The sequence below is a fragment of the Lactuca sativa genome, chromosome 3 (assembly GCF_002870075.4).
Source record: "Lactuca sativa cultivar Salinas chromosome 3, Lsat_Salinas_v11, whole genome shotgun sequence".
In the NCBI taxonomy this organism is placed as follows: domain Eukaryota; kingdom Viridiplantae; phylum Streptophyta; class Magnoliopsida; order Asterales; family Asteraceae; genus Lactuca; species Lactuca sativa.
In genome coordinates this window covers 164465726-164492970 of record NC_056625.2, presented here as the reverse complement: position 1 = coordinate 164492970, position 27245 = coordinate 164465726, and the positions used below count along the sequence as shown (strand labels likewise).

The 27245-nt window shown below is 33.9% G+C and overlaps 1 protein-coding gene across 1 annotated transcript; it reads right to left on the bottom strand.

The window, feature by feature from the left end:
- Positions 1-24774: 24774 nt before the first annotated feature.
- Positions 24775-26072, bottom strand: LOC111880205 (uncharacterized). The gene has a single exon (XM_042900530.1). It carries the CDS (start codon positions 25930-25932, stop codon positions 25279-25281), a length of 654 nt encoding a protein of 217 aa, XP_042756464.1. The 5' UTR covers positions 25933-26072; the 3' UTR covers positions 24775-25278.
- Between the last annotated feature and the right edge of the window lie 1173 nt (positions 26073-27245).

Here is a 27245-nt window from a genome sequence, read left to right as displayed (position 1 = left end):
GGTTCATTTAAACTATAAAACCTAAGGGGAAAATATGAAACTTTTCATAACAACAAGGATCAAATAACAAATAATCTAAATTAACAATTAACCACATAATTATCCAGATTTGATACATTTAATGATTTCTTGCAAAACAATTTATCAATTTAGTCAAAATAATTAATCAATTATCACATAAGGAAACAATTATCTTATTAATTGATAAATATCTTCAATTAGATCAAGAATATAGTCAAATATATCATAAAATCGGATTTATATTGATCTAATATGATAAGGTAACTATCCCAAAGCAAAAACAGCAAGAAATCCCAAGATATACTCCATCTGACGAGTTGACTCGTCGAGTCTGCATGGACTCGGCGAGTCCAGCCTCCAGAACACCAAAAATCGAATTTTTCAGATATACAATGCATCAATACAATTGAAACCAGTCTAGGCTCTGATACCACTGATGGGTTTTGGTCCTAAGAACATCCTATGTGCTCATACAAACCCTAATGCTTGGATCTAGGTTTCTCTATTGTACATGCAAGTTATCCAAGGCTATAAACCCTAATTCTAGCATATGGAAATTGATATTAACATATAATTAGGTTTAAGATGTTACCTTGATTGTTATGTAGTAATAACAATCCCAATTCCTCCTTGTATTGACTTTGGAAGGCTTAGAGTCACAAGTGTCACTCCTCTAATGGTTCACAAACACCATAAGCAAGAGGATGAAGAGGAGAGAGGTTGGAGGCTACCAAAACCGTGTGAAAACCCTAGCAAGAAGCTTAGCCACGTTTTTGGTCCTTAAGGGATCTATATATAGTTAGGCAATTAGGGTTATCTAACATGGAAACCCTAATTTGGTTGCTTAAGCCCTAAGCAACCCATAGACTCCTTTAATCAAGCCCTTGGACGATTTCCTTATGAGTTTCCCATTAAAATCCGTCCACCCCTTGATTCAAGACAATCCATGGCCCAAATTGCAATTATCTTATAATTACAATTCCAGTCCCTTAAGTTTAATTAATCTCTTTTAGTCACAAAACTAATTACCAATTAATTCTTGACTAATATTAATTAAACAATATGATTTCTCCTTTAATATATTATTCTCATAATATATTAATAAATCATATTTAATCCTTTCTCTCCATAATTCATCCTATCAAGTTGCTTTGGTGAAGGCAACCCAAAAGGACCATGCACCATCGGGTCAAGTACATACCAAAATAGTTATGGACTTAGACACTAATCCAACACTAGGTTTCTCTATTGTACATGCAATTTATCCAAGACTATAAACCCTAGATTTAGCATATGATAATCAATATAACATATAATTAGGGTTTATATCATACCTTGATTGTTATGTAGCAATAACAATCTCAAATCCTCCTTGTAATGACTTTAGAAAGCTTAGAGTCAAAAATGTCACTCCTCTAATGGTTCACAAACACCATGAGAAAGAGGATGAAGAAGAGAAGAGAAGGAGGCTCTCAAAAACGTGTGGAAACCCTAGACAACTTGTTCACTATGTTTTTTGAGCATAAGGTTTCTATATATAGTGAGGCTATTAGGGTTATCTAACAAGGAAACCCTAATTTGGATGCTTAAGCCCTAAGCAACCCATGGACTCCTTTCCTTAAAGGCCTTGGACGATTTCCAATGGGTTTCCCCATAGAGTTCGTCCAACCTTATAATATAAGGCAATCCATAGCCCAATTGCAATTATCTTATAATTACAATTCCAGTCCATTAAGTTTAATTAATCTCTTTTAGTCACAAACTTAATTCTTATTAATTCTTGACTAATATTAATTAAACAATATGATTTCTCCTTTAATATATTATTCCCATAGTATATTAATAAATCATATTTAATCCTTTCTCTCCATAATTCATCCTATCAAGTTTCTGTGGTGAAGGCAACCCAAAAGGACCATGCACCATCGGGTCAAGTACATACCAAATAGTTATGGACTTAGACACTAATCCAACAATGTTTTCAAATTAACATTCATTACGTCTTTGTTTTCCTTTTTAAAACATATGAGGGTCCCAAATACATTAAAAAGAGAGATAAATTGCGCGCCACATCATCATGCCGGGCCCTTGCCCTTGGGCTCAAAAGTACCTGAAACAAATCAACAACCTGTAAGCGAAATGCTTAGTGAGTTTCCCAGAGCATACCATACACATTCACATACACATATCATGTTAGAAAATTAAAGCTACAAACATGCCACATAAACCATGCAATACGATCCAACAAGAATGCTATGGGCTACCCCGCATGGTCTTTACCTAGGACTGCCATGGGCTACCCCACATGGCCTTACATCCAATGTCATGGGCTACCCCACATGGTCTTTACCTAGGACTGCCATGGGCTACCCCACATGGTCTTATATACAATGCCACAGGATCCCCCCAGGGTCTTCCATACCAACATAATATCACATAACATATCAATTCATAAATGAATAACACACACATAACATGATCACATAATGGGCCGACCTTGGTGCCGTAGACCTACAGGTATGGTGAGAAGACTCACCTCCGTCCGATGAATACAAATATTGCCCTCCTAATAATCCGCAACCTCCCGAGCTGAATAATAACAATAATAATATAATCAATGATAAGACCTTAAATTACCCAAGGAAAGGCCCAACCTTCAAACCTTACCCCAAGGCCGAAATACCCTTTTCTTGCAAATGGGCCCCAAAATCCAAGTCCAATATCCTTAATGGGCCCCTTGGCCTAATAAAGCCTAACCATTAAGTCCTCGGCCCGAACCTGATGAAAATGCCTCTCACTCATAGAATCCATTCAAGCTCAACAACCAAATGAGGCCCAAAGTCCCAAAACAGCTTAGGGCCCAACTGAGCTGCGTACGCCCAACGTACCTCCCTGGTATGTGCAGCGTACTGATGGTCTAGGGACTACGTGCTGCGGACGGATAGTTACGCCCATCGTACAACCGTATTAAGCACTTCTCCCATTAAGTGCTTAATGCTTGAATCCCTCACGTCCAAAAGTTAGATCTAAGTCTGAAAAGATGTCCTAAGGCGTAAAGTTGGCAACTTTATGGCCTTGCAAGCCTCATACACACCCAAACCACTCCATTAAGACCTTTCTAAGGTCTTTTACCCATGCTTGCGGTCAAATCTCTCATCAAACTTCCATTTTTATACTTCTAAATGACTAGGGGACCTCAGATCCGACTTTCATATCAAAAGGGAAGGCTTGACCCAACAAAAGAGGTCCAAAGTTTATTAAAGGGACAAACCACCAAAACCCTAGCTAAATCTAAAGATTAGAAAGGAAACATGCAATCTTTTTACCTCCAGAAGCTTTGCAAGATGCTTTTGGTGCAGGATCTTGAAGCACCCACTTGATCCAAGCTTGCTTGACCACCCCTTCTTCTTGAAATACACACACAAAGGACACAAATGCACTCTTTAAGGCTTAAGAATGATCTCACAAGTTTCTAGGAGTATATGGATGTTCTAAGGTTGTGGAGGCTCTCTAGGGTTTAGTCAAAGGAACTTAAGGTTGTTTAAATAGGCCTCAAGTCCGGATAATTAGGGTTTTGCGACCCTGGCGCGTACGCTACACGTAACTTAAGGTACGCCCGCGTACCTTGATTCCTCCACGACCACATCCATGCAGTACGCTAAGCGTACACTTATGTAGACCTGGCAATTTCAGACACAAAGATACGAATCTGTGAGAGACACGACACGACACGAATAAACGACACGAATACATCTTAAAAATTGAGATAAAGCTTATTTCTCATCGTGTAATCGTATCGTGTCAAATTCGTGGCTGACACATTTTCATGACACGAATACACGAATTGCCAGGTCTACACTTAAGTACACCCAACGTACTTAGGGACCATTTATGCAAATATTATAATCCTTAGGGTTTTAAGACGTACCAGAATTTTGGGTGTTACACAAATTTCAAAATTTAAATTTCACACTCTAATTACATTAAATTAATAACATTAAAATAAAAAATAAAATAAAATCAATATATATATATATATATATATATATATATATATATATATATATATATATATATATATATATTATAAGGTGATATAATTTCATGTATTTATTTAAATCAACGATTACAATTTTATAGAACTAAAAAAATATCTCTTAATTAATAATTTATTTAAAATAATTTATTTGAAATAATTGAATAATTTTGAGTTTTTACTATGAAAATTTAATTAAATTTAGAACCGTGGTTCTCACGGTTAATGCAGAAACTTGGATCTAACACTTTACAACACAATGCATTGTGTATAATCATAGTAACGAACGAGAAATTAGTTGAATAAACTTACAGTAGATTGAAGCATCGACATGGTGAGTATAGTCAGAAGCAGGATCACGAATAACTTCGAACATGGTTATCGGTGAATGGATGGTGGGAATGAGAAGTGAGAAAGGGTTTGTTTGGGAAAGCATGGGGTGTATATTATATATAATAATTAGATCTTTCAGGTTAAGAAATGTTGCAGGATTCAATGTGTGTGTGTGAAAGACAGAGGGATGAACTAGGTTTTGAAGAAGATGATGGTGGTCGATCGTATCTTCTGGTTATTAAGAGATATAAATAGATAGATAGATAGATAGATAGAGATCAAAGCGTTACTACTAAGTATATTAACTTTATGTCGTCTGTGCAAGGCATGGTAGTAGGGTTATAGGAGATACATAAGGAATCTAGGTGTATGGTTCTATAGTATCATAAAATACTCATATAGTATTTTAACTTTTTGTTTGGTCCTTAGAGTTTCTGTTTATATAGGGTTGGTAAGTTTTAGATTTGTTGTTCACCACGACCATTCCCAAACACATGTTAGTCATATCTCGCATAAATATAGTTAATCAGACTATATTTATCCCATATATGATTACATAACTATATAGGCTTAATCGTAGCGTCCAACTTATCTTATTACTTTTTATATGGTTCTTATTATGACACTGTCCTAGTATGTATGCATGTACGCATACTTTATAAAAAAAATTATTATATTTTGAAGTATACTTCTTAGTCAGAGTGCTTTATCCCCATTATATTTATAGTTATATATCTTATAGAGGTGGCAAACGGGTCGTGTCGTGTCGGGTTCGTGTCGTGTCGAAACTTAAACAGGTTGGAAATATGTGACACGGACACGACCTGTTTATTAAACGGGTCAAAAATTGTTGACCTGAACTCGACACGTATAAAACCCTCTAACCCGACACGACCTGTTTAACCCGCGAAACCTGTTTAACCCATGTAACCCGTTTAACCCGTTTTACCCGTTTAACCTGTTTAACCCGTTTAAAGAATAAAATTTTCTAAATTTTACATCAGGAAAGTAAACAACCAAATCAGTAGATCAAAACTTTTAGTTCACAAGTTAAAGCATTAAACATTCAAAGTATTAAGCGAAGTTTACAATCCAAAATAATAGCAAGTTTCCAAAACATCAAACATCCACAACATTAAAATAAAAAATACAAGTAATACGAGAATTCAACTTCAAATCTTTAACCTAAACCGGATTGTTGAGTTTGAATACTAGGAGCACTTGGTACATCACTTTCATCTTCATTCACATCGCCAATCTTCATTGTTAAAGTCTGTTTGCATAACGCCTCAACATCTGGATGCATTGAACCTACAAAATACAAAAAATTATATTAGCATTACTTTTTATTTTATTTTATTTTATTTTATAAATGCAGTTTTTATAAATGCATAAATTTAAATGTTGTTTTTTTGTAAATGCAAAATTTTAACTCTTTAAAAAATGCAGATTTTACTCTTAATATTTGTTGAAATGCAGTTTTTTTTTTTTTTTTTTTTTTTTTTTTTTAAATACAGAATTTTATAAATGAAAATTTTACCTTCACTAAAAACCCAATCTCTAAGACAAACCAAGGCTTCAGCAGCATTTGCCTTCAATGAACTACGATAAGCATCAATAACTCTTCCTCCAATACTAAAAACAGATTCGGAAGCAACAGTAGATATTGGGATGGCCAAAATATCTCTAGCCATTTGAGAAACAACAGGATACCGTCCTTGAAGATGTTTCCAATACTCCAACACATTCAAATCACCTGTGCGAGGTAATTTTGGCTCCTCTAGGTAAGATTGCAGCTCAGATTTACCACCAGTAGTAAATTCACAGCTAAAGAAATCATCAAAATCCTAGCAAAAAATGTAGAAGTTAGGAAAATACAAAAAAAATCATAAAATAAGATAGGAGCAAAATATTACCGTCATATATGTGTCCGACTTATCATTGGCAACACCGGAATGAGATGAACTTTCATTAGCCTTGGTTGTAGCACTAATAGCCATATACTCATCAAACAAGGAAAACAATTTTTGTTTAAACAAATCCAACTCAACATCAAAAGATGAACCATATATCTTTTTGAAAGCCCATTCAATAAAATGAAACTTGTAACGGGGATCAAAAACAATTGCAATGCCCATAATAGTGCTAAACTCACACCAATACTTGTCAAACTTCAAATGCATATTTTTAGCCATGTTCTTTATAAAAGTATCACCATTTTCCTTCTCCTCTTGCAAAAGCAATCTTATCTTTAAAACATTAGGAAAATAAAGATTGGAAGTGGGATACTTAGAACCTGAAAAAGCTAAAGTCACATCATGGAAAACTTGCAAAAAGTTGCAAATTTTTTCAATCCTACTCCACTCTTCGAAGCTTGGGCAATGAACATAGTTTGCATCAGTCTTTGCCAAATGAAGAATTGCTTTTTTGTGATATAATGCACTATCTAACATGTGATATGTAGAATTCCAACGAGTTGGAACATCTTGCCTTAGCCCTCTTGTGGAATCTATGCCAACATATTGAACAGAACGCAAAAATGACTTTTTCCGAGCTTGAGAACCTTTGCAATACTTAACAGTATCTCTCACCTTAACGATAGCTTCATCTAATTCTTTTAAGCCATCTTGTACAATCAAATTAAGGATGTGAGCACAACAACGAACATGAAAATAATCACCATCAGACATCAAATTCAAATCAAACTTCAATGCATTAGCCATAGAATCATTTGCAGAGGCATTATCTAAGGTTATGGAAACTATTTTCTTATCAATTCCCCACTGTTTTAACAATCCACAAACTCTTTCTGCTAAGGAAGCACCATTGTGGGGAGGGGGCATAGAAGTAAAAGCTAAAATACGTTTTTGCAAGCACCAATTATGATCAACAAAGTGAGCAGTCAATGAAATATACCCATCAGTTGTTACAGAAGTCCAACAATCTGATGTTAATGCTATTCTACCAGGAACAAGTCGCAACAAATCATAGAGCTTTGATTTCTCAAATGAATACATGTTGAATATTTCTTTTTTTATGGTATTTCTGCAAAATGTTTTAACTTCTGGATATAAGTAAGCAAAACATTTCCTAATACCTTCATATTCTACAAATTGAAAAGGAAGATTATGTCTAGCAATAGCAACAGCAACCAACTCACGAAATTCATCAGCATTAAAAGCAGGAGATCTAGTACCCAAAGTCCCTTTCAAATTAGATTGTATAAGAAGCTGTCCAACATCTTTATAACTTTTGTGTTTCAAATCACAAGCCCTTTTATGCCTAAGTAGATTCCCTGTCCCGTGACTACTTTCAGCAATATATGTAGTCCCACATTTCTTGCATTTGCACAACATATTCCCCTTACTATCCGATTCTTTAAGTATTTCAAAGGATTTCCAAACACGAGAAGTAAGCTTACGTTTTCGTTTGACAGGTGGGTTACCAGACAGATTCGGTTTATGCATATTCCGATTAGAAATTGGTGGTGCACTACCAACTTCCTCTTCCATCTCATCTCCTATTTCGTCATTAGAAACATCGATTTCATCACCAGACAAGTTGATTGGTTCATCCATGATTACCTAACTGCAACAAAAAAAAAACGAACACATAAGAGGAAAAGAAGATGAGAATCGATTGATATGTTGGAGGAATTAAACCGATAGTTGTTGCGACTTGCGACTCACAAGGAACGATTGATCGAACGCGTACGAGGAAAAGAAGATGAGAATCGAGTGCGTTCTTCTGTCTTTTGTCGTCACTGCTCACTGGTGTGCGGAAGCCGGAAGCTAGGAGTGTGCGGAAACTAGGAAAGAAAATTAGAAATCACGAATTAGGTCATCACGATTCACGTATTCACGTAATTAGCCAATTAGGACAAAAAATCTCTTTATTAGCCCAATAGTCCAATACCCTTTGAACACAATAACAGCCCAATATGTTATTTTAACCCAATACACACTATATATATATATATATATATATATATATATATATATATATATATAAACGGGTTATTTTCGTGTCATTTTCGAGTTGAAAATCTTAACCCTAACCTTACCCATTTAATAATCGTGTCGTGTCGTGTCAACCCGTTTAATTAAACGTGTCAAAATCTCTAACCCAAACCCATTTATTTCGTGTCGATTTCGGGTCGAGTTTCGGGTCGTGTCAATTTTTGCCACCTCTAATATCTTACATGGTTTGATATACTTAGTTCACTATAAACAATGCTCTGATACCAATCTGTCACACCCCCAAACCGAGAAATAGAGGAAACGTCTCGGGGTGGATGATTTCATGTACAATATCATAACAATTGAATAACAGAGATCAAAGAATTACAACCATCATATTGATAATTTATAAGTTTTTACATTGTATTTGAATCGTTGTTTGTTTGATTTCCAAATACATATGACCAAAAAATATGTGACGTGACGTTGCTATGCCCCATCTTTAAAAATCAGATCCTTATGAGTACCTGTTTACTGATTTCCTGAGAATACAAGTAGTTTTGAAAAAGTGTCAACAATTAAGTTGGTGAGTTCATAAGCGTTTGTATGAGAGAAATCTACCATTTTTCCTTGTAAGATGAAAGAGAGTGATTCTAGAAAATTCAATATTTTCTTGTAAAATGAACTGTAGTCTTAGATACCCTAAGACCGAAAATGTATATTGTTGTACTTGAAAGTAGTATACTGTAGTTTTAATATTTATAAAACCATTTGAATGTATATTTCCAGAAATGTAAGTTGTACTGTACTGGAAAATAATGTACTGTAGTTTTATCTGTGTAAAACTCTTTGAATGTATATTTATGGAACTACTAGTTGTACTGTAAAATATTTTAATGTAGTTTTATTATTAAATAAAACTGGTTGAATGTAGGTTAGCCACGTAAAGCAAATGTATTAGTTAATACCCCATGTGAGTTATTATAACCATGCTAGCGACCTAGATGGCCTGTTACGACGTTCTTTAGGCGTCGGAATGATACGACATTTGTCACCCCAGACCTGCTGGTCTAACTGTAGCTAACAACTTAGGTGCGAGATTGTTAGTCCCGTATAGATCTATACACGAGTGTCACACCCTCCTTAAAAAAGATTCTGGTTAAATACATGGCTTTAGTGTGTACTCTGGTAGATACGGTGAAACCAAATGTCTCACAAAATTGTATTAACTAGTTAAGTCTAGTGTAATGAAAACCCTTTTTCTTGTAAATGTATGTATTACCCTTCCATAGTGTGTACATAGCGTAAAAATAATTATACTTTTAAATAATTAATTCTTTGTCCCAAAAGGGTAAAATAGTGTGAATGCCCCATAAACTATACCTATTATAGTTTATAAAAATTATTTCACAGAAATGATGAATCCTTTGTCTGTACCACTATATATATATATATATATATATATATATATATATATATATATATATATATATATATATATATATATATATATATATATATATTTGTCAGAAAATCATTGCGTATTTACACAAAACTTTTTATGTAAAAGCTCACAAGTTTGGTGGTAAAGTTGTTTCATAAATTTAGCATTTTTTTTTATAACGAGTAGCAAAACATATTTAACCATTTTATATTTTAACACAAGTTATCTTGTGGTTTACTTGTATTCCCCCCTAAAACATAGAAAAATCTTGAAAGTTGTAGGGGTATGAACTCATCTCGAGTGTGTTCGTGACTAGATAACAAGATGAAGGTGACAATCTTCATGTTAGAACACTTTGAAGGTGGTTGTATCTGTTGGATTAGTGTCTAAGTCCATAACTATTTTGGTATGTACTTGACCCGATGGTGCATGGTCCTTTTGAGTTGCCTTCACCAAAGCAACTTGATAGGATGAATTATGGAGAGAAAGGATTAAATATGATTTATTAATATATTATCAGAATAATATATTAAAGGAGAAATCATATTGTTTAATTAATATTAGTCAAGAATTAATAAGAATTAAGTTTGTGGCTAAAAGAGATTAATTAAACTTAAGGGACTAGAACTGTCAATTGTGTGATAGTTGAATATTGAGCTAATGGACTCCATATTAAAGGGGGTGAACGAATTCTATGGGGAAACCCATTAGAAATCGTCCAAAGGCCTTTAAGAAAGGGGTTCATGGGTTGCTTAGGGCCTAAGCATCAAAATTAGGGTTTCCTTGTTAGATAACCCTAATAGCCTCACTATTTAAGGAACCGTTAAGCCCCAAAAACGCGGTGAACTTGTTCTCTAGGGTTTCCACATGTTTTGGGCAGCCTCCTTCTCTTCTCATCTTCATCCTCTTGCTCTTGGTGTTTGTGAACCATTAGAGGAGTGACATTTGTGACTCTAAGCTTTCTAAAGTCAATACAAGAAGGATTTGAGATTGTTATTGCTACATAACAATCAAGGTATGATCTAAACCCTAATTCATATGTTATATTGATTATCATATACTAGATCTAGGGTTTATAGTCTTGGATGAATTGCATGTACAATAGAGAAACCTAGATCCAAGCATTAGGGTTTGTATGAGCACATAGGATGTTCTTATGGCCAAAACCCATCAGTGGTATCAGATACTTGATTGGTTTCTATTGTATTGATGCCTTGGTTATTTGTTAAAGCCTTATAAAAATCGATTTTTTGCCTCCTGCCTGATGAACTCGGCGAGTCCCATTGTGGACTCGGCGAGTAGGCCCCTACTCGGCGAGTCCATAGGGGTACTCGGCGAGTTCGAGCGTCAGAAGGAGGCTGTTTCGGGATTTTTGCCTATTTTGACTTAGGATAATTGCCATAATTGTTTAAAATTAATAAAATTCGAATTTTATTGATTCCTTATGATTATCCTTGTCAAAATAAAAGATTTTGGTCATCTAATTAGATAATTGTTACCTTATTTGATAAATGTTAAGTTATGGAAATTATTTGATCATTATCTTGCAAGAATTTGAACTAGATCTAATTAGATAACCACCAATTATAGTTAATTGCCTTATTTGAATTATGTGATCTAGAATATTCTTGACAAAGTTTGGAAAAGTTTCAAATTAATCCCTTTAGGTTTTATAGTTTAAATTAGAACTTGAAAGTTTTGGTTTTGAAATTTAAATAAGTTAAACCCTAACGTTTTGAAATGTTTCAAAACTTGCCCTCAAGTTTTGGAATTTAAAAGTTGATTAAAATTTTAATTTAGAAATGTTAAATTCTAAAAACCTAGTATAGTTTTGAAAAGTTCAAATCACACCCTTATGGTTTTATTAATTAATTAAATTGTATAATTAAAAGAGATTTAATAAATCCATAAAGTTTTGGTTTACAATTTAATTAAATTAAAAGTATAATTATTAAATTTGATCACCTAGTATTTTAAAAGTGTAAAATACACCCTATACTATATATAACATTAAAAGTCAAACATTATATATATGTTTGAGTAAAAGTCAGTCTTACTGTTAGTAGGCCTCATTCACGAAGTTGGTCTATAAGGGGTGTTTAAGGAAATTGCCTATAAAATGACAATTGAATGGTTATCCACTCTTACCCACCGCACTCTTGACTAGTGGAGGGTCGTTAATTGAACGGGTAGGATAGGACAGAAACTTTCCATTATAAGTATAATGAAGTACAAAAGTAACTAAATGTCTTTTACAAAATTCCCACTCTTAGTTACTTTAGGCAAAAGTGAATTGATGCAATTCCATGAAATTACACTTTGTGCCCTTGCGAAGACGTTAGTTGAGCGTGTGTGGTCAACCGACACACTAAATGGTTCTAAGCAAAGGTAGCAAAGGGTGACTCAATGTTTGTCATAGTTCGGTGGAGCGTGTGTGGTTTACCGGCACATCGAATAGGTGACCGTAACATGTGAGGGCACCATGTAAGTTTGCATGGTTATTCACACCCGCTTTGTGATCATCGGCGTCCTAGTCACAAACTAGAGGGGCATATCGAGATTTAAACATGCCATTGAAAAGGTTTAATGAATCTCATAGGATCCAGGAGTTTTCAATACATTTAAGACTTAATTTGTTTTTCGTTTTTCATGGTGGAAAATTAGTGAATCGTCATTCACTTACCTTCAAATATTCTGCGACTAGATTACGACATCCCTTTTCTAGGTTGTAGCATATTGTGTTGGGTCCTAGCCTTAATATGTCATTTGGGTGATTTATTAAGGACTCAATCGATCAACTAACTTGAATTTGTTTTCTCCCGTTTTGTAGATGTCAAAGTACGACAACTATGGTCTTCTCAAATCCCGTGGAACAAGCATTCCACATGAAGATGATATTCCACGATTCGATCGAGGAACAAGAAATCATGCTTCACTTCCTCCTCCTCCTCCCGTTATTCTCCCTAGCCCACAAGATCGAAGAATTGAAAGATTCAATGTCACTAAAGCCCTATTGGAAATGAAACATGAAGATGGTAAACCCGTGTGTGCCCTCATTCTAGGAATGAAATCACTCATCGATAGGTTGATAATGTTGGGTGCGTCATTCCTGGATAAGTTGGCTGTAAACTGGGTTCTGCAGTCACTTCCCGAATCATATAATGAGTTCAAAAGAAAGTATTATATGATGGATCATGAAGAAAATCTCATTGACCTAACTTACATGCTCATTTCTGCTGAATCAGAAATGATTTGGCAAAGCAATGGAGCATATTTGTTGGGTAAGTCAACCAACCATGCTTCCGAGGACGTTCTAGGAGAACCGACCTGCGTTTGCTGCCAATAGAAAGGGCGTTGGATACAAGTCTGCCCTAAGAGCCTGAAGAGTCCAGAAGATGGGAGAGTCAAAGAGTATGGCTATGCTTCAGGTAAAATCCACTATCTAACTCCATTAAGTTCCTATTCATTGATTCTTAATACATAATGTGATAAGATTGCATTTGAATGTTTTGCAGGATCAGTGAAAAGAGAGGAAGCTTGATGGAAAAGCAAGATGAGTCTAATCACAAAGAAATGGATCTCGATCGCATGGACTTGAAGATTAGATTTTGATCTTAGAAAGTTATGATAGAGTTGTTAGGAATAGTTTTTCAGTTGATTTTGCATTGTAAGGACAAAATGTTTTCCGCTGTTTTATGAATAAAATAAATTTTGATTTGACTTATTTATTTATTTATTTATTTGTTTCCTTGCAATAAAATCGTTATGAAAAATTGATGTTTGCATATTTCTACAACAAATGGATGTGATTCTTAATTATGTTGTTTGTGGAAATGTCGAGAATTTACCAAATAGGGAGAGTTTCTCATCGCCCAAGTTTCAATTGGACAGAAATTTGGAATCATGCAACTTGGTTGCACGATGAATGAGAAATTTCATATTTGGAAATTAGACTAATTCGTTGACAAGTGTCAAGTGAAGGACTAGAAGATCGAGTACACAAAGTTGTGTGTTGATCAAGTCCATCACAAGAGTAACAAGACATTCGTCATGGTTTACTAAAGGTTTAGTAAATATGATTATACTTACAAGATTAAGTGTAATTCTGAATTGATTGAAAATGTTTAAATCAATAGCAGAACAAATAAGAAGAATCAAGTAGGCAGAAAGATAAAAGTTTCTCTATTCTAAGAAGAAGGGAGAGTACTTTTTATGCTTTATGATAGGTCTTAATGATTAAGAACCATATCTCAATTGATCCTCTAAATGAATCTTTGTGCAATTGTATGTCTAAGAAAGTGGAATCGGGAATTGAAGAAATGGTTAAATCAAGAAGTCAATCATACTTTGTTCCAAAAACAAGTCTTAGAGTTAAGATTATGACATTGAGTGACAAGTCTCAAGAAGGTTTATAACATTCATCTAGTGTAGAATTTGGAAAAAGGATTTTCTTATTTTCGTACATTTGAAATTGGAAAGTTGTGATGTCTTGGATAAGACAAAGACCAACTAGGACCAATTTTATGAAATGTTTTGTCTTGATAAAAACTACACTAACTCTTGAATATTCGTTTGTCAAGAAATGTTCATTGACAAAAGAATCTTATATGTCAAGGAGTCAGTGGGAGTCTCAATGGTCTTGAAAGGTTTCAAGAACCAATCAAGAATAAACCTTATCGATCATCACTAGCACACAAGTTGAGGTTTTGACATTATCTTGTTTCTGTGCCATTCCAATTGAGTTAATTATGCATGTGAGCCCTATGAGTTCTCATTTGAATGCATAAAAGGCAAGGACCTTGATCAATGAAAAGAACATTGATAGGAAAGGGTGAGCTGCTTAACTACTTGGAAGACATGGTGGGCAGTCGTGTTACCATGAGGCAAGAAATCAAGATTGAGAAGGTTCAGCCCATATGAGTTTGAATTTGTCGTAAACTTTAGTTTTAACAAATTCACATGGATAGGAACATATACACCATTAAAACCAAAGTGTCATAAGATTTCCTCCTTCATTAAAACGACTGTGAGGAAATGATTTCACTAAGGAAGATTTTAAGAAGATAGTGATTGTGAAATTGTATTCTCAAATTCGATTATGGTTACGGCATCCCTTTCCATGATTCGAATTGTGAGGTTAGGCAATTAGCCTGAATTGTTTAAGACACACATATGAGCTATCTAAGGCAAAGGCGTAGAAGCCTTGATAAAATATTATCAAAGCATTAAGTATTAGAAATATAAACTTAAGAAATTCAATAGGTATTGTTTTTCTGGAAGTTTAGTTGTTTCTGAATACATGTCAAAGCTAGTGGGAGCATAAGAGTTATGCTTATTTGATAATAATCATCATGATAGTGGGAGCATAAATGTTATGATAGTATGATTATTAAGGCAAGTATTGCAAGTTAGCAATATTAATTATAGAAAACAAGAGTCATACTTTGCAAAGTTGTAAGAGTTGTAAAGTTGTTTTTCTATAATTAAGGGAGAGAATATTATGCTTCATTTCAAATCTAAAGGCTTAGGTTGTGGAATATTAATATTTTAGTCAAAGATACATGGTGTATTCTTAAATTTCGATTATGATTACTGCATTCCTCTTCATAGTTTGAAATGTGAGAACGTAGCACATAAAATACTATAGAAGAAGATTGATAAAGTATCAAATCTTTATGTAAGAAATTATGCATCGTGTCCCATACGCTTCGGGTATAGGATCGATTGCAAATGCTATAATATCTGACCATTCTAAAATTTTCCAAATGTCCAGCATATTTAGAGGGAAAAGGACTAGAATCGGTTTTGACTAAGATAATTAAACAACTATCAAAGGATAATCCAAAGTTCGCTGAGGATTAGTCGCTTGTGAGTAGTTGGAAGTATGATATTGGATGGAACATATCGACATTATTATGAATAGATAAGATTCTATTGAGAATGAGTTGTCATATGGTAAGTATGGAAAGGTTTTCATATTGGGAGTTGGATATTAAGAATCTATGTCTAGATTAGAAACTTTTATGCAAGAAGGATGTTCAAAGGAATGTACTTTGAGTGAGAGCATCACATCTATGGAATTGTCTTGTAACAATTTCCGATAAAGATATTTGTAATTCATTGGCAATAGTCATTGTGACCTTAGTGCAGTGACATTACAAAAGAATCATTGCATAAAATGTTAGAATCTAACATATTCTATAAGTGGCAAGAATTTGATATTCTTATACTTATGATAAGGATTGGGAGTTGTGAAATGAGTATGATTGGAAATGTGTTCATTTGATACATTTCACAAAGTAAGAACCATAAGTAAACATTGTGTGCATGATAAGAGCATGGGACAAGTGTGGTAATAATTCAAGTAAGAAGTTGATTACCCGAAACGACAAATAATGAGTAATCGATATGGTGATAAATAAAAGGTGTTTTATTTATACTCAAAGGTTTGAGGCCATATGGGATTAGTATTATCCTTGTGTTTCACTTTGCATGTTTTGACTTCCTGAATAATTTAATTGGTTGAGAATAGTCAAATTATTCAAACGGGCCACAATCATTCATATGTTGGAAGTAGATGTGAATGAAGACTGTCATGAATTGGTGTGTGGATTGTCTAAAGAGTATTAGACATAAGTAAATGTTTGTTGCAACGTTCATGAGTGCTTATGAATAAGATTTGAGCATTGGATTAAACCCACGCTCACTTGGATCACTTCATGGATTTGTATCACGAGTGATTGGTGAGACGATAACATCTTATATTCTTGAAACCGAGATGTGTGAGTTATATCTTGCAAGTCGGTTGCACATTGATAATATGTAAACACACTAGTAACTTGGTGTTATAAAACATATTGTTGTGTGTAATTCGGTAAGTGAGTGCAAGTGAGCATTGAATCAAATTTTATCCATTCCTTTTATCCAAAGTTGGATAAAAGCGATATCTGTGGGCCCCTCGATGATTTAGTGATGACACCTAAGCGCTTGGCCAAGCCGGGACTAAATTGATGTGTTCAATTGTAGTCTGTTGTCATTCGTCATAAATCTGAATTCGGGAAACAGAACATAGACAGAGAGAATGATTTAGATTCATGTCTCAGTCTATACGATATCTAGTATGGAGGAATATATGATCCCTTATCTAAAGGACACGCGTATCTGATAAGATCAGAGTTGACAACGGCTTTGGAAAGCTACGATTGCAGATAAGGATCTGAAGTCATACGCAGAGTAGTTATTAGACTTATCCAAGTGGGAGACTGTTGGATTAGTGTCTAAGTCCATAACTATTTTGGTATGTACTTGACCCGATGGTGCATGGGCCTTTTGGGTTGCCTTCACCAAAGCAACTTGATAGGATGAATTATGGAGAGAAAGGATTAAATATGATTTATTAATATATTATCAGAATAATATATTAAAGGAGAAATCATATTGTTTAATTAATATTAGTCAAGAATTAATAAGAATTAAGTTTGTGGCTAAAAGAGATTAATTAAACTTAAGGGACTAGAACTGTCAATTGTGTGATAGTTGAATATTGAGCTAATGGACTCCATATTAAAGGGGGTGGACGAATTCTATGGGGAAACCCATTAGAAATCGTCCAAAGGCCTTTAAGAAAGGGGTTCATGGGTTGCTTAGGGCCTAAGCATCCAAATTAGGGTTTCCTTGTTAGATAACCCTAATAGCCTCACTATTTAAGGAACCGTTAAGCCCCAAAAACGCGGTGAACTTGTTCTCTAGGGTTTCCACATGTTTTGGGCAGCCTCCTTCTCTTCTCATCTTCATCCTCTTGCTCTTGGTGTTTGTGAACCATTAGAGGAGTGACATTTGTGACTCTAAGCTTTCTAAAGTCAATACAAGAAGGATTTGAGATTGTTATTGCTACATAACAATCAAGGTATGATCTAAACCCTAATTCATATGTTATATTGATTATCATATACTAGATCTAGGGTTTATAGTCTTGGATGAATTGCATGTACAATAGAGAAACCTAGATCCAAGCATTAGGGTTTGTATGAGCACATAGGATGTTCTTATGACCAAAACCCATCAGTATCAATGATCTTCTAAAATAATTCTTGAAGGAATGGCTCTTCCTGGAAATATTGAATACATTTCTGGGAATGTTTGATGATGTTCTTGGCAATATGTATGAGGACTTGAAGGTGTATGAACTATTCTTGAGAGAAAAGTGAGAGAGTTTTGACGACGTAAATGAGAAATGGGGAAGTGTTTTGGCCTACCATATATATGGGGGTTGAGGGTGATGTCGGCCTAAGCTCCACCGAAATCATTCTGGGAAAAGCACCACCTAATCAAATTGGTATGTGTAATATATCACACTGGGAAAAGCACCACCTAATCAAATTGGTGATATCGGCCTAAGCTCCACCGAAATCACTCTATCCCACCGAAATCACATGTGATTTCGGTCCTAGATATGATTTTGATCAAGTATGATTTCGGTCTTGGTACGATTTCGGCCTAGTTGAGATTTCGGTCTAGGCATGTGGTTTCAGTCCATCACAACCGAAATCTCAAGGTTTTTGGGTCCCAAAACCGAGAACGACCCTAAAGGCAAGGTGAAATTCATGATTTACGTCTTAACTATTTGACTTTCGTTTGACTTGCTTGACTTTTGTTGACTAAGAATAGTCGGTTGTCACACTTCCTTTCGAGAAACCAAGGATTCAAAATTTTTCTTGTTGAGTCCTTCATGATGTCTTTACGAAGAGATTTGGTATCTTTGTAATTTTGTAGATTTCCAAAAAAAGCAGTTAAGATCCATGACATTGATCTTTTCACTGTTCTTAAGCATATCAGGATGATGTTCCCATCTTTTCCCAAGAGATTCCAGAAACTTTAGAACCAACTGAGAAAAATGGTTGATAATTCCCAACCTGTGCATATCATTTACCAAATAGTTAAACCCATTAGAAGTTTGGGTAAGTGACTCATATTGTTAAGTGAAGAAATGCTCGTATCTCCGATTAATGTTGTTGATGGTTGTGGCTTGAACTTCCACAGTGCCTTCATAAGCCACAGTCACCGTCTCCATCATTTCTTGTGTTGACTCACAATTTTATACAAGATGATACACATGATAAGGAACAGAGTTTCCTATGGCCGCTCTAGCTTTCACATCAAGACTAATCATTTTCTTGTCATCATCGTCACAACTAGTCTCTGGTTTTTGCTTCAAAGGACCAACGAGAGCGTTAGTCCATGGTTTCAACATTGTTACAACTAGTCTCTGATTTTTGCTTCAATTTTAAGCATCTTATAGTCCATGGTTTCAAGAACAACCATAGCCTTAGTTTTCCACATGGCGAAGTTGTGCTCATCAAAATGAGGAATCTTGTTGAGACCAAAAGATTTGGGATTATAAGAAGTCGACATGATAACTTGAGTGTCTCAAAAAACCTACTCTGATACCAATGGAAGCTTTCTATCGATCGAAAACACTTCAAGTATAATTAACAAAGAATATATTAACTAAACCAAATAATGATTAGAAAAAGTAAAGAACACAAATTAATCACAAAGATGTCTTTCACCAAGAAAAGGGTTGTTCTCACAAAGAAAAAGAATGTCAAAAAGATGGTCACCAAGACGTTCACATTAGGGTTTCACCCTAATGTTGAATAAATACTAAACTATACTAGTATATCCCTTTAATCAAGGGATTGTATCTAATCTACATATAAACATATCCTTATCACCAAGATATCAGATCTGCTATTTGTTCTATACATATGTGTATAATTACGTAATATACAAAGATTACATAAGATTAATTTCTGAACGATGATGCTGATAGGTATTGAGACACCGGCGCTGATGCTGATGTTGGTGTTGGCGTTGGCAATCAGCGTGTATAAGGTGTTTGACTCATCAGATCATAATTTGTGACCTTACATTTTGGAAGGAGCCTTTTTAGTGGAATTTTGACTTATTGCATTGTGACTAGGTTTATGGGGTGGGCGGGACATTGTTATGGGCATGAGGACTATTAGTAGTCTTTATATGTTGGGGAGGCTAGAGATGCACGAAGGTAAGTCTATGCAAATGGTTATGCATAAAATTTTTGAACATCTTAAACCTCAGGTTGTTCACATTTTCACTTTTATTATAATGAGATCTGATGATTTGTTTTGGGGTTTTATATAAAAACATGATATTCCTAAGGAATGGAAAGAGAGCCATCACTACTACAAAAAAGAGCATTACCAACGGCCAAAACCGTCAGTAATCCATCGATTAGGCTTTACCGACAGAATTGCAACATACAAAAATCCATCAGTATATATTCTTGTCGCTAATTGTTCGTAACATATTTCTGACGGCTACACCAAATTTTTAGCGACATAATTTCTCGTCAGTAATTAGTAACCAATCACCGACGGAAATAGTTTTGCAACAGATTACGGACGGAATGCGTTTGTAACAGAATACCGACATAATACTAAGTAACAAATTACTGACGGAATAGCTAAGTTACAGATTACCGACAAATAAATAGCTAATAGTGATTTTATTTTAAAATAAATAAATTTTTTATATGATAATCGCACTTTTTACTATATTAAATAAACAAAAAACATAATAAAACAAACAAATTTAGAAAAACCTAATCCAAATTGCTAAACATATTTGGTGATTCATATACAATGATAACAGGTTTGCAAACTTTTGCAAAATATGAAATCCTAATATACACGCCACATTAATCATACACATATATGCATATTCCAAGTTATCCATAAATAAATTCACTGAATTAAATGACGGATAATCTACCCTAATAAATGAAAATGATATTGCCACTTGTCATTCTCTCATTTAATTGGCCACATGTCATTTTGTCATAATTTTGAAATATCTTTATTTTCCACTTGTCAATTACTTCATTATTCATTTTCACTATATCATTAATTTAGTTTCCATAAATTAAACCTACTATAATAACTATTAATTTCAAATTTGAAATTTGAAATTTCAATTTTAATTTCAAATAAATGTACACTTTAAACATTTGTATTTAACATTTTATTATAACAACTCGTGTAGTACACGAGTCTAACAATTAAACACATAATTTTAGATAATTTATTTTTTGCATGTTTTTTTTTTCATAATTTCACTTATTTCATATTTCAAATTCAAATAAACTTCTCATTTAATCACTCATATTTAACATTATGTTTTGATTAACCCGTATAATATACGGGTTTCACAACTAGTCCACAATATACAAATGACCATATTTTTAATTAACATGAACATTTCAAAAAAAAAAAAAAACACTAAATAAACCAAAAAATTAACTGTAACTTACTTGTACCTGTCCAATCATGACAACATCCCAAATAATTAGCCTATAAAAAAAGAATCGTCAACCATACCATCAACATAATGAGGCAATTTTATGGACCATTACACAAAGAAAAAGAAGCAACAAAATAAAATATTAGAAATAAAGATAATAAAGAATTAGTCATATTGGAAAATAACATACCTGCAAAAGAAGATTTAAGATGAATCACGTGCCAAGAAAATGGGAATGAGACCATTCTCCTCAACTGGATCCGCTTCTGGAAGAAGGTGTCAATTTTGTTATTTTTAGGGTTCACGAAAAAGATCAAAGCCCTGTCTAGATACATAAACTTTTCCATTATATTCACGAAAAAGGTGTCAATTTTGTTATTTTCTTTTTGGTGTACTTTATTTTTATTTTAGTTTTTTTTCTTTATTTAAATGTTTGGGTGGAAAGGGGTAAGATTTTGTAAGAAATGCTTTTTTTTTCCTTCTTTAATATTTGATTTTGGTTGTCATTGTAATAACATCCAACTTTTGTTTAGAAATTGCAACATCAAATTTTGAAATCCTACTTGACATGGAAATATGGAACATAGTTATAGCTATGATTGAATGGATATTTTAAAATATAATGTCTCAATAAGAAGAAAAAAAAGAAAGAAATTTTATATTAAAAAAGACTTTCCTGATAAGATGTGATTAGTATATCTACACCAGCTTCAATCTTGTTTCAAACTGCATATCATGAGAACTCAAAAGTTTAGAACAAGATCGTATGCTCACAACAATTTTATATAACAAAAACTAAAAACCTAATTTAGATGAATATGACCAACAAGTCCTACACCAATGTCAGTATTATCAATTGATGTTTGCCGTCTTATGAATCTGTAGCAAGAAATCAGGAAAAATCCGTGTGAAAACGGGTCAGACATACAAGCAAGAAAAACTTCAAATTAAGCTAAATGCTAGAAACATTAATGTACTTTCATCTATTTGTACAATGCTACAGTTAGGTAGGATGTTATAATAAACAAATAAATGAAAGTAGATTGCTATTTCTTGTATTTAGCAAAACAGGTGGACATGATTTTATTATATATGGTATATCAAGTTTAAACCCATCCTATATGTGATTGGGTGATGGCTTCAAAGCCTTTAACTTCCTACAAATAGATTTCTTACTTTATCATTATTGGATTTGGATTTGAAGGGTTACTCTACAGATTTCCATTAAACCATGTATCATATCAAACTTTGCAATTCTTATAGGAAAAATGGCGAGTTTGTATTAAAATTTAAAACCCATTTTTCAAATATAAATCTAAATTGTTCCATACTATAATAAGCTCCATCAACCTCAAGCACATCAATCTGCATGTATTACAAGAAATGTTTACTAATCCCAATCACATAAATAGGCTCAACGAACCTTATAACAGAAAAATAAATAAATATTGACACGGAGAAAGGAATAATATAAAATGTTAGCAAGACCTACTAACAAGTGGTTGCAGGTAAAAAGGAGTTAAAGTAAGGAAAACACAATGGAAAAAAGAAGCAACTTAAGTCCTCCCTAATGTAAATACAAAGAGACATATTCTAACTCTTAAAAAATAATTGACCATACTATATTTTGAAATGGAAAAAGAAATATATCACTTTGCAACTCTTATATACCCGGTGAAGATAAAAAAGTTGGCATCAAGATCCTCAAGAAAACTGTCATACTCAATTAAGTTCTAAACAACTGTAAATCCTCTAGAACTATAACTAATGCATGGAATCTAGGAGATTGGGAAAACCTGATCGCAAATGTTACTGGAAGTCTTGATATTTTGTTCACCGTTATTTTGTTCTAATACTGGCCAATCCATGCTTCTTTCAGTTATATATAACCAGATCGTATTGGTGTACAATGTACCGTGGTGGCCCATTTGAGTTTTATCAAAGAGTAAGAGATTCAAGGCTATGTTCTTTTCAAATTAAATTCATGAAAATTGATTTATGTAGTGTACTTAATCACATCATGACAATACTGTTGTTTCTATAGAATCGTATCAATATAAGTTACATGGTCCTACTTCCCTTTCTGGATCTATATCCTATATGAATCTTGGATTTATGAAGAGTAGAAGACTATTTATCAACAAAATTTGAATGGATAGGTTATCTAATGCTAATTGGAGACATGATAATCCAATTAAGAAAAAATATAAACCTAAAACCCAATTGATGTAATAAAAAAATAAGGTAGGGTTTTTTTACCAAAACTTGGAGAGAAAAAAAGTTGAAATCGGATCCAATGGTAAGGTCCACCCGCTACAGCAACAACTTCGACGGTGGTAGCAACGACAAGTCTAAGGCGATGTTGGTCGTCGTTTGCAGAGAGATAAATGGGAGCAATTTTAATTGGTTAAGAGGCGTTTGGTTGCAGGTCAGATCGGTAGTAGGAGGGAGAAGGTATGGTGTCAATTGTCAAAGACTTGGAGGAGCCAGAGGGTTTTGCTGCCAGCGGTGATGGAGGAGGTGACGCCGTTGGCGGATGCAGTTTTCAGATGGTTGAAGATCGGAGATGAGTGGGAGGAGTAAGAGTGTCACGTGAGTCGGAAAGAGAAAAGGGGAAGTGAGAATAGGGCAACACGTTCTTTTTTTAGTTCCAGTCGCATATTTACCGAATTGCCCAAAATATTTAATAAAAAAAGAAAATCGAATTTCACTAACAGATTTCAGACAAAATTTCAAATTTGTTGATTTACGTTGGTATACTGTAACAGATTATCGAGCAATTTTATTATGTTGCTAAATTGTCGTAAAAACGTCGTTAATATCCTAATAATTTGTCTGTCGGAAATCCATCTCTTTTCCGATGGATTTTTTCCGTTGCTAAAATTTTGTCATTATTGCTCTGTTTTCTAGTAGTGCCTTGATGACCATGTCAATTTATAGGTGTCATGTCTCTCTTTGATCCAATAAGACATGATAGATATAAAGTGATTATACAATACGAAGGGCCAAGAAAAATTAAGGTATGTATATTTTAAATGTGTATTGTATGTCTATTGTAATCTTAAAATTGTATGATCATTTCTTTGTATCTCTAGTCAATGTAAAGCTAAAGTGTTTGCCACTCGATTGCTATATTTTTGTGGAGACTATTGGCCATATGTTGTTGGGGATATAATCTATCATTGGGAATGCATCTAAAGATCGCTTTATTAATTGCAGATGGTTCCACTTCAATATGGTTAAATTATCTTATATTTGTTCATAAGACTACCCCCATTAGCAACCCCCAACCCAACTTTTCTAATAAAAAACTAATTTCTTTCTCTTCCACCTATACAACCAAATCCAATCTAATTTTTTACAGCCATTAGCAACCCAATCCAAACCCATTTTTATTTAAAAAATATAACTTAATTTAATTTTTCTTTTACAAAAAACTACTAGAAATATTAAAAATAAATATTTTATTTTGAAACAAATAAATTATTTATTTTAAACGTAAAATTAAATAAAAATAGATAAAAAAAAATATTTTACTTTCATGAAACATACTTACTAAAATAGATAAAATAAGTTACAAATACAGAAGATGCAAACTACTAAATTATTCTTCAGTACTGAATTTTTTCCATATATGCTCAATCAAATCGCTTTTTAGAGTGTTATAAGCTTCTCTATTGAGAACTTGTGCCCTGTTGGTCATATAACGGGATAGATCTCCAATTCGTTGAGTAGAGTATTCAAAAGATTCTTCGTCTTCTGTAGTTATAAATTCTGATGGATCATAATAATGAAGGTATGTGTGTCGTTCATCCTCAACTATCATATTATGAATAATGATACATGCAATCATAATTTTCCCCATCATATATTTGTCCCACACAAGACAAAGGCGATGAAGAAAAGCAAAACGAGCTTGTAAAACTCCAAATGCTCGTTCAACATCTTTATTAAGACGCCTCTTGATGTTCAACGAACAACTTGTGTTTTCAAATTTGTGGAGAACTTATTGACTTAACAAAGGCAGCCCATGAAGGATATGTGCCACCAGTGAGATAATAAGCCATATTATTTTCTCGATCATTCACAGTGTAACTCACCTTTGATGCTCGACCTACCAAGACATCATCAAAAAGAGGAGATATTTAGAGGACGTTAATGTCATTGCACGAACCTGGTGTTCCGAAGAATGCATGCCATATCCATAAGTCATACGATGCAACAACTTCCAAAGTTATTGTTGTCTTACTGCTTCTACCTGCATATTGTCCAGCCCAAGCGGTGGGACATTTTTTCCATTCCCAGTGCATGCAATCAATACTGCCTACCATACCTGGAAATCCACGTTCTTCTCCATCATGGAGCAGTCGTACCAAATCATCTCTATTGGGACTTCTAAGGTACTTTTCACGAAAGCATGAAATGACACCTTCCACAAACTTTACAAGAGCATCCCTTGTTACAGTCTCACTCATTCTCAAATATTCATCAAGTGCATCTGCTGATGTCCCATATGCCAACACCCTCATAGCTGCAGTACATTTCTGTATTGGTGAAAAACCTTGTCTGCCTGTGGCATCACGTCTTTGTTGAAAATATCGGTCATTAGCTGTAACAACTTCCACTATGCAGAGAAATAGTGGTTTTCGCATTCGAAATCTACCACGGAATTTTGCTTCACCATACGTTGGGTTGTCAACAAAGTAGTCTTTCATCAAACGTGCCTCACCCTGCTCACGTTCCTGATCACAATACCTCCTTCTTGCTCTATGATGATCTCTTACACCCATGTTTGGCATGCCTATCAGTAACTTACTCGTGATAACATCAAGTTGTCGATTTTGTTGAACAACTCATGTTTCCCATTCATCATATTCATTCACATTCGATGAACCGGAACCATCTGATGAGTTTGCATTATGAGACATTTTTCAAAGAGATTAGAAATGAAGAATTAGAGGTGGGTATGAAAATATTTAAGTGTTATACTTTATTAATATAGGAAGAATATTTATTTTTGTTTGTTTTTTCCAATTTTTAAATAAAGATAATGTTAAAATAGTTTATCTAGATAAAATCCAAGGATCCTATAAAAAGACGACACGTCACAAAATCTTATACACATAAGATAATGAAGGATTTTCTCGATGATAAGATTATACTGACAACTATGCATCCAATAAAGATGATAATGACAACTTTTTATTCAATAAAAGCATACTGGAAATGAGTGCTCCTTTTGTAGGAGTGTGTTCAAATGCAAACTCTGCATCTTACAAATACACTAAAACATCTTACAAATACATTAAAAGCATGAGATACAAATACATCTTACAAATACATTAAAAGCATGAGATACAAATACATAATAAAATATCTTAAAAATACATTAAAAGCATGAGATACAAATACAAAATAAAATATCTTACAAATACACTAAAACATACACTAAATTGCAATTAATTTCCATAAAACTTAGACATCAGAAAACGTTTCATGTTTTCTTCTTCAGATGACAAGTGCTCCTTTTGTAGGAGTGTGTTCAAATGCAAACTTTGCATCTTCAGTAGCTCCCTTTCATCTGTTTTTTGCTCCCTTAGTTGATCCAAGTCGAGTCTTTTTTTCATGATTTCTACTTCACTATCTCTACTAAGCCTCATTGCACGAAGTTCTGCAACAACTTCATTAGAAGACTTATTTTTTTCTTTTCTTTTAGCAACATCTCTACCAGTTGGACGTTTAGTTGTTGAACCAGTAATATTTGCCCCTTCTGTGTTGGATTGGACACAATACTCCCCTTCTTTAGTAGACATTGATCTTTTTGTGCTACCACCACTTTCTTCATCACCCACTTCATATTTAGGATGTGATCATGTTGCATCATGAGCTAGCTGTAAATCCCATTTTCGATGTTTACACATAACCTTATTAAAAACAATTGTGTCATTGAACTTGCTTCCACTTGTCTCATACAATTTATGAGCTTCATTCTCATTATCTTTCATACTCATTCCACTTCTTCTTTTTCTATATGCTTCTCGGTAAACACCAACCCATTTGCCGACACTTTCATTAAGTCGTTTATAACGACCATTCATTTGAGCTATGTTCC

Bases quoted from the DNA above. Each gene is read 5' to 3' on its own strand.
- LOC111880205 (XM_042900530.1), bottom strand. From the start codon at position 25,932: ATGCCAAACATGGGTGTAAGAGATCATCATAGAGCAAGAAGGAGGTAT.